Below are 16289 nucleotides of genomic sequence, written 5' to 3' on the forward strand. Positions count from 1 at the left end.
ACTCAAATGTTCCACATATGCAGCTGATGAATAAACATGGACGAAGATAACAAACCTCAAAAAAGTACCACATACTATTACAAACAACAAGTCCTGTTTTCAGAAACCAACTGCAACAACAGTTGGCTTCTGGTGTTTGACATCCTAATAATTAAATTCTAGTTACAAACAACCTGAAGTACAATAAACCTTTTCCTCCATCTCATGATCCCACATCTAAATTGTTTACACTCACGTGTATTTTACCCATGTTTTCCTCTTTCCACATTACAGAAAGACACTCCTATCAAGTTCCATGTGCTGCTGACTTCCTATGAGCTCATCACCATTGATCAAGCCATTCTGGGCTCCATCACATGGGCCTGCCTGGTGGTGGACGAGGCCCACAGACTGAAGAACAACCAGTCAAAGGTAAGACTGCTTCTCTGCATGCTACTGAGGCAGCATGGGTGTAATCCTGGAGCAACACATAACAGGAAAGAGCAGGGACAGATATGAGTCTAAAATGTTTGTGTGCATGATGTTGAAAGCACTTTTTCTGAGTTGTGTGTTACATTTCTCGATGTGTCCTGTTCAGTTTTTCAGGATTCTAAATGGGTATAAGATCTACTACAAGCTGCTGCTCACTGGAACTCCTCTTCAGAACAACCTGGAGGAGCTGTTCCACCTGCTAAACTTCCTCACCCCAGAGCGCTTCAAGTGAGTCCTTCCTCTCCTATATTTATCTTCATCCTTCCCCCATTTCTGTTCTCGAATCTGCGAGCTAAAGCATCATATTTTAGCTTCTGAGATTCATCGAAGGACACATTTTGCAAAACATGCACAAAACTGTTTATTCTCCACCTCACCTCTTTTTGTTTCCCTGCAGCAACCTGGAAGGCTTCTTGGAGGAGTTTGCCGATATCTCAAAGGAGGACCAGATCAAGAAGCTCCACGACCTGCTCGGGCCTCACATGCTCAGGAGGCTGAAAGCTGATGTGTTCAAGAACATGCCTGCAAAGACAGAGCTGATTGTCAGAGTGGAGCTCAGCCCCATGCAGAAGTAAGCTCAGAGATAAAGGAATTAGTAGCTGTAGCAGGAGCTGATGTCCTGGATTAGAGTTTAATGAGTAAACATGGAGGACTAAACAGGCTATTGTCAACATTTAATATGTAGTTTTACTCATCACTTCCAAGGTAAATGTTCAACATAAATAACAAAAAGAGTAACCATTAGAGTATCTTTAATGTTTAATCTGAAAGCAGCTACATGTTTCCCATACTCTCACTAAGGTGCCCTCATACAGGCCCGAACAAGACAAGTTTATTTAAGCACATTTGACTTGTGCTGTCTTTTCTAAAAAAAATAAAAAAATGTCCATACTCCAGGGGAAACTTTTTTGGGGTACAGGTAGAGCACCTCACTTTCATCTGTCATCTGTCATCTCCCCCGACATGATTCGTGCTGCAGTTGTAGCCACACACTGCAGTAAAGACTAGCTAGCTGGTTACTGAGTCTTCTTCTTCTTCTTCCTTGGCTGTTTTCGAAACGGCCTGCTACATACAACATACTGCGTTTGAAGGTAGTTATGTAGTGTGACTGTTCCGTTGGATCTGTTCTGCAGGATGCTGGGCCAGACGTCACTGGATTTCCGGTTTCAGAAAGCAGAAGTAAACAACGGCCAAGCTGATAGAGAAACTGCTTCTTTAGCATCACTTTTGATTTAAAATGTTGAGAAGTGGTTTATATGGAATTTAATAATTTTCACAGCACCTAAAAACTGAGTTCCCCTCGTCAAAAAAGAAGAAAAAATAAAAGGCGGAACGAGCGCTATGCATTGTGGGAAACAGTATACGAGGGAGACTGGTCCGATGCATGTGAAATTTTCCCAAATCTGTACGACATCTGGGAAGTTTTGGCATACTGCAGATTTTGCTTTTTTTCACATACTACATACTGAAAACTGGAGAACCACTACCACCCCCTATTATGAACTAATTAGTTACACAGTATTACAGCTTATTTTTAGGACAACATGAATATTTATTGTCTTTAAAATGGTGGTTATTGTCAATACTAGTACTTTGCAACAGGCCTAGATTACAGTAGGCTTCTCATCATAGATTAAACATTAAAAAATATATGCCAAAACGTGATTTTAATTCATTTTTAATGAAGTTCAAATAATTGATTATCAATCTACTCAATTTCATCACATTTCTAAATTCTGACCTGCAGGAAATATTACAAATTCATCTTGACGCGAAATTTCGAGGCCCTGAACTCCAAAGGTGGAGGGAACCAAGTGTCCCTGCTCAACATAATGATGGACCTGAAGAAGTGCTGCAACCATCCCTACCTGTTCCCTGTGGCTGCTGTGGTAAGACACAGATATTTCAACATAGTAAAATAGTGCAAAATATTTGATTCAAGCTGTTTTAAGATGTAAATAATGACTTCTCCTCATAGGATCCATGTTTTTTATTTTATATACACACACAGTACTTCATGTTTTTCTTTAATCAACGTCTATATTTTATTTTGTCTTTGCAGGAAGCCCCTGTGTTACCCAACGGCTCATACGATGGTAACCTGCTGGTGAAGTCCTCAGGAAAACTGACACTGCTTCAGAAAATGCTGAAGAAACTCAAAGACGAAGGACACAGAGTTCTCATCTTCTCTCAGGTAATAGTTCAATAAAATCTGTCTGGGCTGTAAGCCATCGCTCTCATTGATTACTGGCCATGAAAATCTGAAAATCCACCCGTCCATATTTAGCTATGCCAATATCAATGTGAGTCGTAGGTGCTAAATCGTCTGATGTTCCAGAAGTCTAATCAAAAATCATTTTGGGAGAAAGAACAGGGTTTTAACGGTTTCATTTAGCTCCATCTGAGTGACATAAACCCTGATACACTGTGTGTTATTACAGATGACAAAGATGTTGGATCTGCTGGAGGACTTCTTGGAGTTTGAGGGTTATAAATATGAGCGTATCGATGGAGGGATTACAGGAGGCCTAAGGCAGGAGGCCATTGACCGCTTCAATGGTGAGTTTGATAATCCAAATTCTATCTGTGTGGGCTTGTGAGGGTGCGTGTTTCCTTCTAGACAACCTATCCCACTTTTATTAAGTCATTTTTAAATGCATATCGAGACACAGACAGTATGGGGGCACCATAGCTTGACAATAATAAAAATATATGAAGTCCAAAATCCAAAGAGACTCACATGAAGCTAGCATCTCCCTCCTCAGCAACAAAGTCGGTCCATTTCTCCTGCGTCCTAGCAGAGGTTGCTCCTTGAAGTCATCTTTCCCTTCATGTCACACACAATGACTCTGCCCTCTGATTTGTGTCACAGCACCGGGCGCTCAGCAGTTCTGCTTCCTGCTTTCAACACGAGCTGGAGGCCTCGGCATCAACCTTGCGAGCGCAGACACTGTGATCATCTACGACTCTGACTGGAATCCTCACAATGACATCCAGGTAAGCTTTTTAAAACCTTCACATGGACACTTGGATGTGTTTTTGCTGTAGCTTTGAGACTCTGTAACTGTTCCATCTTTCCTGTCCTCAGGCATTTAGCAGAGCCCACCGTATCGGCCAAAACAGGAAGGTGATGATATATCGTTTTGTGACTCGAGGCTCGGTGGAGGAAAGAATCACTCAGGTGGCGAAGAGGAAGATGATGCTGACCCATCTGGTCGTGCGGCCTGGCCTTGGCTCCAAAACTGGCTCCATGTCCAAACAAGAGCTGGATGATATTCTCAAGTTTGGCACAGAGGAGCTTTTCAAAGATGAAATGGAGGCAGCTCGAGCCATGGGTATGTTCAGACATCAGATGTTCTGCTTATTTATGGATGAGAGTCTTACTTCTATTGTTTTATGATAGGGGGTGTTTTATGGGCCAAACCATTGAGTTTCAGGCCAATTGAAAATCAAACCAATCTGCTATTTGGTGTTAACAAGAAAGACCTTCACTAAGACCGATGGAGGACTTTTTTGTGTTTTTGTTTACCTTTCAGAAAGATGTTTTGTATTGGATTTGGGTGAATACTAGGGATGTAAACAATTAATCGAGTATCGATTAATTGATTGTTAAGAAATTCCTGGAAACGCACATTTTTGTCTTTAATTTTCCATTACGTGGAACAAACATCATGTGGTCTCATATTAAACTCAGCTATCAGGGAGGTGTTTCAATTTTAAAGCATGTTTCGATGTGAATCATCTGTTAAAGGTGTTGTGCACAGCGGAGACGCTCAGCTGGTGGCTGCGGCTGTACGTCAGGTCTCCACGTGCGCTTTTTAAATAGGATCAATACACAACTGCTGCCAACAATGACACGGACACGAAGGTTGACAACTTTAAACAGGACATTTCCCACCTTTGGATACAAAGCCAACAGACTGTTGGTGGCTAGTATGCTATGTTTGCAGACCAGCAACATCAGAGCTGTCTGGGCTTTTCTGCTGCTGGACTGATTAGGACCCAATTGCGCTCCCATTGCAGCTGACACCTGACCACATACACATGTTTATTTTTCTCAATAAGAACTAGTAGGCAAAAATCTAGACACCATGAGTCTGAAGTACTTTTCTGTTAGTAGTCTAAGCCTTCCCTTTATAAGATTATGCCTGCAGAGATTATTTTTATGAGCCTGATTGTTGATAATCAGTGTTAAACATGTCACCCGTATTCAATATCGTCAGTTATATGCATTTTGTTGCCATGGAAAATAGAATTAAGGGGGAAACAACATATTTGGCCTTGTTTTTAACATAAGAAAACTCAATGTTTTTTTTTTTATTGATTAATCGATAATTGATTGTTAACATTTCCAAAAATCAATCATGGAGAATACTTAAAATTTACATCCGTAGTCAATACCGGTAGCTTCTTCTTTCTGCTTCTCGTTTTTATAAAAGTTAGATACTCACAAAATTATCGTTAAAGTGTGATGGTTTGAGCAATTTGAAACCAGTAAAATATATAAAGAAAATCCTGAATCGATGTAATCGTTCAGAAGCTCTCTTTTGAAATCCAGTTTGTTAAACGTCAAAGCTTTAGGGAGGGGAAAACTTTTGTCTCTGACAACTTGAAAACACCGTCCTTTAAAGTCACTTCTCATCGAACAGGAGACAACAAAGACGGTGAGGAGGGCAACGTGATCCATTACGATGACGACGCTATTTCAAAGCTGCTGGACCGCAGCCAGGACGCCACCGAAGACACGGAGATCCAGAACATGAACGAGTACCTGAGCTCCTTCAAGGTGGCTCAGTACGTGGTGAAGGAGGAGGACGGAGAGGTGAGAGTGTGAACGGGTTCATCAGACTGATAAAGAGAGGATGAGATTAATTTTTATCTTATTCTTTGATTATCCTCAGAGGACGAGATAATACTATTTCAGTCATTTTGCCTGATAGTGGTTCTAATTTGAGTATAATCACCTGGATATGAGCCTTTTATATCTACATAAGAGCAGGTCCCCCGTCCACAGAGACCACCATGTTTCTACAGTAGCACAGACATTGTGAAATGCATCGACCATGAAGAAGATATTACTAAACATCCCATTGCCTCTTTGTGTCTGCAGGAGGAGGTGGAGCGAGAAATCATCAAGCAGGAGGAGAACGTGGATCCGGACTACTGGGAGAAGCTCCTCCGCCATCACTACGAGCAGCAGCAGGAGGACCTGGCCCGGAACCTGGGGAAAGGCAAACGGATCAGAAAGCAGGTCAACTATAACGACACGACCCAGGAGGACCAAGGTAGGCTCTGTCAACACACACACTTTATTTCATACAGCTCATTCCTGAAGTGTTAATCTTTAAAACCATCAGACTTTATCATTCTTTGACTGCACAACATATTAGTGCCACTTTTAATCTACCATCCTGGTGTTAGGATCCCAGTCTTTATTTAAACCTTAGCAGAAACACACCAGAGCACATGAGTGTCAGCTTTTTTGCTTCTGAGGCATCACAGCTGGCTAATGGATGAGAGTCTGGCAGGCTCTCAGCACACTCCTAAGAAAAAAGGAGACTTTATTCTCCAAGTAGCTGACTCAGTTTGTCCCTGTGCTTTTATTGAAGCGATCTGTTTCTTTTCTTCTCCAAATGATTTTCCTGCAGTTTGCATGACTGCAGCGGTCAATACTAATTGTTGTGTTTAGAGCAGCAGAGCTGGAGCTGGAGCCTGCTATGAAAACACATCAGCTTAAAAATCACTGCTAACAGACCATATTAAAGATTAACACTTCATTAATTCTGCCTGGCACATTCTTCCAAGCTTAGCATGAAGGTAACAGATATTTAAGAGTAGTGTCTTCATGACGGCATGATATAGAGATATACATTTTATTAAAGCTCTTAAGATGTTACCCAAATCTTCTGCCATACAGATGGCACATTTGTTCCTTCTGAGTAATAAAGAATATTTTTAAGTAAGGAACAGAAGATTTATTGAGGTGATTGCTCTCTTTAATTAATAACTAATATAAAGACCAGTGTAACACACTCTGCTGGTTTTAATTGAGGATGTGGGCGTTAAGACGACTATACGATTAAACATTGACACTAAGATTACTATTCATTCAAACAATATTTATATTAATATATAAATAACATTCTAATGATATTTTAGTACTGAAGGTCTCCTGCCAGTAGCTCCCGTTGATGACGACAACTACAGGTTGTAAAAAGTTAATGAAGCACGGTGGTTAATTCAACTGAAACAATGCTTAGTGAACAAAGGCATGTGGACGTTAATGTGCAGGGAGGGCAGAAGGCTGGTGCTGCAAGCTCCACTAACATCAGCCATATTCTGCAAACCCGTTGACATTGTGTATCCGCAGACTTTGCGATCCCATGTCAAGCCGTGTTCAAGAAATTTAGCTCAATTTTGACTTTTTGCTTTGGGTTTTATCTTACCTTCAGATTGGTCGGTTTGTCGGATATTTAATTTCTGTTTGAACAACTAGCGAAGTAGTTGTTTGCTATGATTACGGCAAGTGGGAAAAAAATCAATGTGAATTTTTTTTTTCCTGAGATTGAAAAAAACGTCAGAATTCTGACTTTTTTCCTTAGAAATCTGACTTTAATGTATCTATAAATAATCTTTACTTAATTACATCAGTTCCGAAAGTTTGGTTTAACTTCACCTGACTGTTTAATCAAGGTTTAATGCAAAATACTAAAATATTGCTTTAACTTACCTACTTGACTTTTCACAGATATGTTTATTGACATTTTGTTAAATGCGAACAACACAAAACCAAGACAGCACACAGACAGAATGACACAAAACAACAACAACAACAACAACAACAATAATAGTACAGATTATATTAAAATTTTAATGATATAGAGAAGTGTATTCAACAAAAAGTATAAATAAATAGCAAAATAAAGAAGTACATAATTAAGTAAATAAATACATTCAAAAATAGAATTAAATAAATAAAATCAAAATAATTAAAAATAATTAAAAATAATAACCTACCTGACTTGTTGAAAAGGGTTAAATGATGATACCCTGTTACACCAATTTGAGCAAAAAGTTGATGTGCAATACCTGTAGTAATTAAAAGTTTCTTAACATTTTTAAAACATTGTTTGCCCACCTTGTTGATGGTAAATATGACGACTTGTCAAACACCAAATTCTTGCACAAGTTGTTTTTCCGACTTCAGCAGGCGTTTTCTACCTCAGAAGTGTTTTTTCTGATGTGTCCGACAGCAGACAGTAAACACTGTAATCAACTGTGATACCTAACAAGCCAACAACACAATCAGCTCTCCTTTAATTACCGCACAGTGCTGCTCAAGCTGCTGCCTGAGCTCCCTGCACACGCTCAGCTTCATTAGTAAGATGAAATTATCTCAACTAAAACCAATTTGTGTGCATCAACTCAAGAAAGACAAGGCGAACACTTTGATCATCTTGTTTTTTAAATGCTTTTAGACAGTTTCAAAGAGAGCTGTTGACCTCCATTAAAGCTGCCACAGAGTGTGTTACGCTGGCCTGGAGCTCTCTTGTACCTCTTGCATTCACTCAGTCTTCACACTGGGTTTTAAAGCACCTCTGTCAAAGAGTTAAAGGCTTTCGATGTCTATTAAAGTCACATACATCCTGTAGTTTTACTTTAAAGAGTGGCTACAGGTCCTGATTGCCAGAGTTCAACAGTATTTGACTCTGAGAGCGTAAAGATTTCAGAGCTCATCACAGCGTGGAGTGCTCTCTAAGTTTGAAAGTGATTTAACTCTCACCTCACTCACAGAAAAGGCACAGTCAGTGGTAGCAGCAGTGCATGCCAAGCAGTAGTGGTCTGTAGTAATCTGCAGTGCCATGGCGCCCTCAGGTGGCCGACAACAGAATGCAATGTACTGTTTCTCTCTGATGTGTGGCTCAGAATGGCAGGATGATCTTTCAGACAATCAGTCGGAGTACTCCGTGGGGTCCGAGGACGAGGACGAAGATTTCGAGGAGAGACCTGAAGGTAAGGGGGAAAGAACGTATACTTTTATCCTCATGCACGGTCAAAGTTGGGTTTCTAACTGGGCCCATTCTTTGTTTTCTTTCTTGTAGGCGGGCGCAGACAGTCTCGTCGGCAGCTGAGGGGCGAGAAAGACAAACCTCTGCCACCCTTACTGGCACGAGTTGGAGGAAGTATCGAGGTACGGATTACACATTTAAGATCCTTTACACAATATATCATAATACAATTCTGAGGTGTACACATGTAGGCCTCTTTGTTAGATACTACTGTACAAGATAATGTCTTAATTTGTCACATTGTCAACCCTGTTAAGGCATGAACTCCTTACCACACGGGTAAAGTACAGCAGTGATTGTGAAGTGCAACAGCCTCCTCAGTAATGGTCAAAATTAAAGAAAAACTAGTTTAACACAAAATGATATCAAACTGCATAAAACAGCATCATCTGAATATTGACATGACCAACAAATCAGTGATTGGAAACGATAAACGGCAAGCTTAAGAAACCGTACATTGTCCAACAAAACTTTGTGCATGATGGGAAATGAGGCGTGGTGGGCTGTTGCTACAATATAATGTTGATTACTGATGCAGTAATGTCTCGTAAAGAAGCCCCAACCATGTACTGAGTGTTTAAATTAACATACTTTTTGAGAACATGAACATTACAGTATTTTAAATCCTGTTTTTGATCAATCTTGGAAAATATTCTAACAGTTTGAGATACCGGATTTCTGATTTTCATGAGCTATAAGCCAAATTCATCAAAATAAAACACAATAATTCCTGAAATAGTTTATGTTACATCCAATGAATATAAAAAAAATGTAAGTTTAACATTGTGTATTAAATAATGAAAAGAAAACTAACCTTTTCAATATTTAATTTTTTTTTTAGCAGTACCTGTTACGCTCTGTAGTTCAGTTTTAGTTTTAATAGTGTTTCTCGTGTCATCTGATGGAACTACCGAGTGATCATGTTCAACTGTATATTTTGTAACTGTTATTGGAGGATCAGTTTATTAAATCCAGAAAATTGATTCATGGTTAGAATTTTAAAAAGCTTCAAAGCCAGACTGAGCTGAAGAAGAGCACTAAACCAGATCATAAAAACTCTCTCTCTTCTGAATCCTCCCTGAGATTTTGACGTTCTTTGAGGGAGAAGTTAGTGAACAGTTGGATGAAGCCAACACAACTTAATGTGTTGATTCTCTTCATAATTTCACTCTGTCTTCGTCCTCTTATCTCAAGGTGCTGGGGTTCAACGCTCGCCAGAGGAAAGCCTTCCTAAACGCCATCATGCGCTGGGGGATGCCTCCTCAGGACGCCTTCAACTCTCACTGGCTGGTTAGAGACCTGAGAGGGAAGAGCGAGCGAGAGTTCAGGTACATCCAAATAAGTGTGAATGCATACACTCTGACGAGTAAAGCTCTTTGAATCAGCTGTAGATCTTTCTTCACACACTGCAGGGCTGACCGTGATCGTGTCAAGAGCTACCTGTGGGCTGTTTCAGTCACTTTAAATTTTAGCCAGGGGCAAGGTGCAGAAACACTCAGAGGTTGGTCTGTTTCAGGGTTACTTTGGTTTAGAAGCAGCAAAATATTAGGACGCAAAAAGCCCCAAGCTGTGTTTGATATTTTAAAGTCCAAGCACCTGCATTTAAGTACAATTACTTCATCAATTATTACTAATGTTGAGCCTGTGAGTACTATTCTATCATTTTATGACAGTACTTATTCAGCTACAAGAATTTTAGTCTTTTTGTGCCACTTTTTCTTTAACCATGTGACACCCAGGATATTCCCCAGAAACTAAATGTACGGAAAAACATGCACCTTAACATGAAATGTGCTTTATATTCTTTCCATGTCCACACCAAACAGTAGAAGCGCTTCTCCTCCTGTTGCTGCTGGTTTTTCCTAGAAGAACCCCCTCTTCCTCTGTCACATGTACTGTTAAATGCTGTCTGTCTTCAGGGCCTACGTCTCTCTGTTCATGAGACACCTGTGCGAGCCGGGGGCAGACGGAGCAGAAACCTTTGCTGACGGAGTCCCACGTGAAGGGCTGTCTCGTCAGCATGTTCTCACCAGGATCGGAGTTATGTCCCTTGTCAGGAAAAAGGTAACCAGAGAGATTCTGAAGTCTGAATAACAAGTTTCCTGCTGGAGCGCGGAGAGATTAGCGAAAAGTAGGTCGAACCGCTCAGACTGAGGGAAAAGAAGTATTTATTTATTTATTTTTTGTGTTAAATCCCTCTCAAGTTCTGGGTTGAATTGAGCTAATTTGACACCATTAGCTTTGTCAATCTTGAAGCGCCAGGAAAATGTCTTACTTGTAGGAGATTTTTTGGAGAGTTTTTAAAATTGGTTGCTACCTCCATCAGTGATGTCCAATGAAAAGCATCCACATTAACAAGCAGGAATTCACTGTAGCATTACAGAAACAATAACAGTTACATTGAAGCACTAAAAATATATTTAAAAAAATGATCTGTTATTCTCTGAGATCCCTGGTTAGGTGATAACCTATTTTGGCAATTTTCAAAAGTGATGTTGAGGGCGGCAGACAGGCCAATAACAATGTATGTATTTCTTTTTAATTATTTTAATTTTATTTATTCATTTTTACTTATTTATTTACATTATTATTTATTTACTTATTTATTTATAGATATATTAATTTGTATACACTTCGATATATCATTTAAATTTTAATATAATCTGTACTATTATTGTTGTTGTTTTTTGTTGTTGTGTGTCACTCTGTCTGAGTGCTGTCTTGTTTTTGGGTTGTTCGCATTTAATAAAATGTCAATAAACACATATATGTAAAAAAAAATAAAAAAATCTGTTATTAAAAAATATGAATAACACATGAATATTTGTACAAATTAAAAATATAAAATGTAGTCTTTTTAAGGATGAATGGAATAACTGATGAATTTGAAATTAATATCTGAAGACGCTGATTATAAGACCACTCCGTATTTCCAAGATTAAATATTAATAATGCTTGCTCTGTACTCTGTGTGAACTTGCAAACTAGAAGTTTCCTGATTTGAAGAGTTCAATCTCTTGAAAGGGAAGGATTCTTAATTCACACGATGTCTCGACATCTCGTTTACAGGTGCAGGAGTTTGAGCACGTGAACGGGAAGCTGAGCTCTCCAGACCTGATTCCCATCGGCATGGAGCTGAAGAAGCTGACTGAGAGCGTTTCCTCTGATCCGAACACTCCTGTTCCGGCCAGCCCCGTCGCCACACAGCCCGGCACTCCGGTCCCTCCAGGTCAGAACCAAGCAGCAACCTCCAGTCTCAAAATATGAATCCCATGCGGAAGTGTTATAAACTGCATTTCATCAAGTATCCACTTGAAGCTGGCTCCGGAAATACCGGAAACCACATACACATCCATTCAAAGAAGATGATCTTTACAGCAGAAATCTGGATAGCTCGTTTCTTGATCGGCACACACTGCAGGGGGCAGGGAGGGAGGGGGGGGGGGGGGGGGGGGGGGGGGCAGTTTCAAAGATATTAAGATTACAAGTTTTCCATTGTGAGAGGCACAGCTGACTTGATAGACAGGCGGAAACACTGTTGCTGTTGGCTAGGAGACTCAAAGCTTGCCTCTTTGCGTCACACTCGCTCGACAGACGTTAGGTTAAGTTCAAGATTTCCGATATGCCCCCCGCTGATGATTGGCCTCAAAACAGCGCTCAGAAACAGTTGGGTGACATCACGGATACTACGTCCATTATTTATAGTCTATGGTCAGAACAAAGTGCCCGCTCTGATCCTCCAACTGTAAGAAAAACTTCATATCTGGACAGAGACTTTTGTAAAGGTTGACTTGTTGTTTTCTGGGTTGTAGAGAAGGCCGAGTCTCTGCCGGGTGCAGCTGAGGACAAAGAGACCACGGAGCAAGATGGCAAGAAACTGTCAGAGCAGGAGGTGAGTCCTTTCTTTCTTCCGCTATCCATCACTCTCATTTTACTCTCCATTATTGTGTTGTCCATCTTCTCCCGGTTCACGACACTTGAACCACTTATCATCTCCAGACGATCCTTCTGTCAAACTCACACACCTGTCTGCCCTCTGCAAACTTCCCCCTCTCTCCTCCCGCTGCTCTGTCTGTTTTTTCCCCTTTGCAGATGTCCAGCTCCGAGGCAGCACCTGCGCCCGAGAAGGCGGCTGACAGTGAGGAGAGCAAGGCCAGCTCTGAGGAGAAAACGGGAGACGAGAGGGAGAGAACCGAGTTGCCCGACACAAAGACGGAGCCATCTGCCAACCAAAAAGAGTCTGCTTCAAAACAGACGGAGCCGCCGTCCACTCAGACCTCTCCCAAAGGTGAGTGCTGCGTGCAAACTTTATTTTTCTGCAAAGTTTGCTGGAGAAAGTATAATGACTTCTTGTGTTATGAACAGTGGAGCCCTGCAAAGAAACCGAGAAGTCATCAGACAAATCAGACACTGATTCACCTCCGGCAAAAACTGAAGACAAGGAAAACAAGCCAGGTGAGCATGCCGTGGATCCATAAACAAGAAGAAATGACCCGATAATTGTGTTTTATTTTTCATCATTTATTACTATCGAGGAACTCATTTTTCATTTCTGTTGCTGTTGCAGAGGATCTGAAGAGTGAGGACACTTTGGAAGGTCGCTTGAACGGAGACAAAGACACCCTGGATGAGATGGATGAGAGCAGGAAAGAGGACAAAAACGGATACAAAGCCAAGTTCATGTTTAATATCGCTGATGGAGGTTTTACAGGTAGGAAATTTAAGATGACCATGGCTCTCCGTTAAATCACCACTTTAAGGTTCTATCTTCTGGACAGAGGTACAGGTCGTCCGTGCTGGGAAAATATTTATGAAAAACTGTCCCAGTTGCTGTAAAATACCTTAATCAGTAAGGACACTGTGCGACCTCATACTGCACACAGCACTTTGTTTTATTACTTTTATAACCTGGTGCCCTCTTTTAAGGAGCTGTATTACCTGGTTTTGTTAAATACTTGATTCTGATTGGTCAAAACCAAGCAGCAACCTCTGTTCTTAAGATATGAAGCTCATGCGAAAGTGCTGAAAACTGCAGTTCATCAACTGCACTAATGTTTAGACTTTACAGAGTTAAAATGTTAAATCTAATGTGACTTAAATAAGAAAAGCTGGTTAATGTTTAGAATTTACAGTGAATGGAAATGTTAATTTGAACATGATTTAAAACAGTAAAGCAGGATAGTGTTAAGACTTTACCTTTAATGTTAATTTGATCCAAGTCCGCTGATGCGAATAATGTTGCAACCATCAAAACGCAGGGATAATTTTTTTAGCTGTATATATCAATCTTTTTTTTTAATCAATGAAATCATCTTTAGATCAAGACTTACAAATTGTTTGTTTAGTAAGTTGGAGTCCTGACAGGGTGAGTCAACACCATAGGGGTCTTGTCTCATTCTGTTATGATTCCATTTGGTATAACTCCTGGCTCTCTACACTTTCTCCCTTACATATTATGTCTGTTTTTAATAACCTCCCCTCCTCTTTAATAGTCAGAATCTTTCTGCCCCAGTGTCTACCTACAGGATATTTACTGAAGGTGCCACAATGATGTTTGTGTTGTTAATTTGCTCTCCCTCCTAATTCAAAGTTAGAAACATCTTGAGTATGACTTTATGTTTCTGTAAAAACTGCCCGTCTTCACCCTCAGAGTTACACACCCTCTGGCAAACCGAAGAGCGAGCGGCGCTGTCGTCTGGAAAGATGCATGACATCTGGCACCGCCGCCATGACTACTGGCTGTTGGCTGGCATCGTAACGTATCCTTTCCTCGATGTGTGAGCTCAGCATCTGGAAAATAATGCAATTACTTCTGACCTGAGGGAGCTGCAGTTGAAGGGTGGATATTTACAAACTGTAAGGAGAGAAATAAAACTGTTGCTGCCTTCCTTCATTGTTTGAAGGCATATATGAGGCTCTGTGTTTGTTTTTCCTTTACTGGGAATCAATCTCAGACATGGCTACGCTCGCTGGCAGGACATTCAGAACGACCCGCGTTATGCTATCCTCAATGAGCCCTTCAAGACTGAGATGCACAAAGGAAACTACCTGGAGATGAAGAACAAGTTCCTAGCTCGCCGCTTTAAGGTAATTCTTTATCTTTCTAGATTGTATAGAAACATGGGAGACATGAGAGCTCCCCAAAAGTGAAGCCAAATCATTTTGAGCTCCCCCCTGTTGCCTGGCTGGAGTGAAGGTTTTAAAGCCCACCTCCTCTGTGTTCATAGATGGAAGATGGGTAGAAGTTTAAGATCAAAATACGTGTCGAACATGGTTTCTATCATTATGGGTTATGTTTAAGTGTTTGTTTTAATCAGTAATTTGAGGCCATAAAGAGGCTTAAAAACTCTGTGATTGACAGCTTTGTTGACAAATCCGGACTCCCGAAGAGTAGAGAAGAAACACAGTGAGGAAATATGACACAAGACTCATTGAACTTTCCATTTCTGTGAGTGTGTCTGCTTCAAGCCGACAGAAATCTGTTCCGCTGTACCGACCTGAGGGATGTCTGTATCAGCGAGTTAAATGTGTGATTTGCTTATCAAAAAGGGCAGGACTTCAAAACAACAGCTCCACCAGTCGAGCCCCACTGTGACTCTGGCTCCACATGATTTTGCAGTGCCGGGGGCTATTTTGGCATCACTTTTGTGCAACGAGAAAAGGTTGAGACACGTCGTCCATCTTGTTCAGTCAATGGTGTGAATAAATAACCACGGCTCATCTGCGGATTGAAGCGATTTCAAGGCGACTGAAACTGTCTCTTAAATGACATCTTTGTGTTTATGCTCCGCCAACCTGTTTCTCTGTAGTTGTTGGAGCAGGCCCTGGTGATTGAGGAGCAACTGAGGCGGGCAGCGTACCTGAACATGACCCAGGACCCGAGTCACCCGGCCATGGCTCTCAACACTCGCTTCACTGAGGTGGAATGTCTGGCAGAGTCCCACCAGCATCTGTCCAAAGAGTCTCTGGCCGGGAACAAGCCTGCCAACGCCGTGCTGCACAAAGGTCTGCAGTCTCAAAATAGAAACCAGCATAGTGTCAGAGTTTCTCTCATTTGCCAAAGGCTGGTAAAGTCTGCAAATAACCCTGCACAGAATACTTCTACAAAGAAAGATGACTTAAAACTGCTGCATTTATAAAGTTGAGTCTTTCATATGCCAGGAAAGAGTGGAATAAGATGATTAACTCCTAAAACATCAAAGCTATTGTAAACGATCTTAATCTAAAGATGCAACCTGCCCCTCTTTAAATAATTAAATATTTCCGTACTATGTGATCCTACATGTGCTTTCATGAAACGAGTAATAACATTACATTCAAGGTGAGTATGTCTTCTCTCATGGTCTCACAGTGCTGAACCAGCTGGAGGAACTCCTGAGCGACATGAAGGCCGATGTGACCCGGCTGCCCAACATGCTCTCCAGGATCCCTCCGGTGTCGTCCCGCCTGCAGATGTCCGAGCGAAGCATCCTCAGCCGCCTCACCAGCCGAGGGAGCGAGCCCCCGCCGCAGCAGGTGAGGAGGGATGGGGAATAAATGGAGCCATTCAGAAATCAGAAATCAGCAATACTTGATTTATCCCAGGGGGGGGGAATTCAATCATTACAGTTGCTCTATACACAATATGTTATACAAATACAATAATAAGCTATGTAGAAAATAAATAAATGCTTGAAGTCCCCGGAGATCAGGAAGAGGGCACTCTGGTGGTCTGTCTGGAGTCCGGCTATGGCAGCGTTGAGAACGTTG

The 16289-nt window shown here is 41.1% G+C and overlaps 1 protein-coding gene across 3 annotated transcripts in view; it reads left to right on the forward strand.

The window, feature by feature from the left end:
• Positions 1-16289, forward strand: part of chd5 (chromodomain helicase DNA binding protein 5) — a 62472-nt gene that overhangs the window by 38055 nt on the left and 8128 nt on the right. For 2 of the 3 annotated variants that reach the window (XM_034684267.1, XM_034684275.1), the window contains exons 16-38: positions 274-411; positions 578-699; positions 869-1042; positions 2219-2360; positions 2534-2665; positions 2913-3030; positions 3344-3468; positions 3560-3806; positions 5121-5293; positions 5582-5756; positions 8419-8484; positions 8574-8662; positions 9735-9868; positions 10460-10604; positions 11610-11769; positions 12353-12432; positions 12633-12828; positions 12906-12995; positions 13108-13251; positions 14191-14299; positions 14495-14627; positions 15350-15545; positions 15892-16055. In XM_034684267.1, coding sequence (XP_034540158.1) covers positions 274-411; positions 578-699; positions 869-1042; positions 2219-2360; positions 2534-2665; positions 2913-3030; positions 3344-3468; positions 3560-3806; positions 5121-5293; positions 5582-5756; positions 8419-8484; positions 8574-8662; positions 9735-9868; positions 10460-10604; positions 11610-11769; positions 12353-12432; positions 12633-12828; positions 12906-12995; positions 13108-13251; positions 14191-14299; positions 14495-14627; positions 15350-15545; positions 15892-16055 — 3252 coding nt within the window. Of the gene's footprint in view, positions 1-273; positions 412-577; positions 700-868; positions 1043-2218; positions 2361-2533; positions 2666-2912; positions 3031-3343; positions 3469-3559; positions 3807-5120; positions 5294-5581; positions 5757-8397; positions 8485-8573; positions 8663-9734; positions 9869-10459; positions 10605-11609; positions 11770-12352; positions 12433-12632; positions 12829-12905; positions 12996-13107; positions 13252-14190; positions 14300-14494; positions 14628-15349; positions 15546-15891; positions 16056-16289 lie in introns of all 3 variants that reach the window. The other variant, XM_034684260.1, reaches the window with a different exon arrangement.

This window comes from Notolabrus celidotus, chromosome 1 (assembly GCF_009762535.1).
Source record: "Notolabrus celidotus isolate fNotCel1 chromosome 1, fNotCel1.pri, whole genome shotgun sequence".
In the NCBI taxonomy this organism is placed as follows: Eukaryota; Metazoa; Chordata; class Actinopteri; order Labriformes; family Labridae; genus Notolabrus; species Notolabrus celidotus.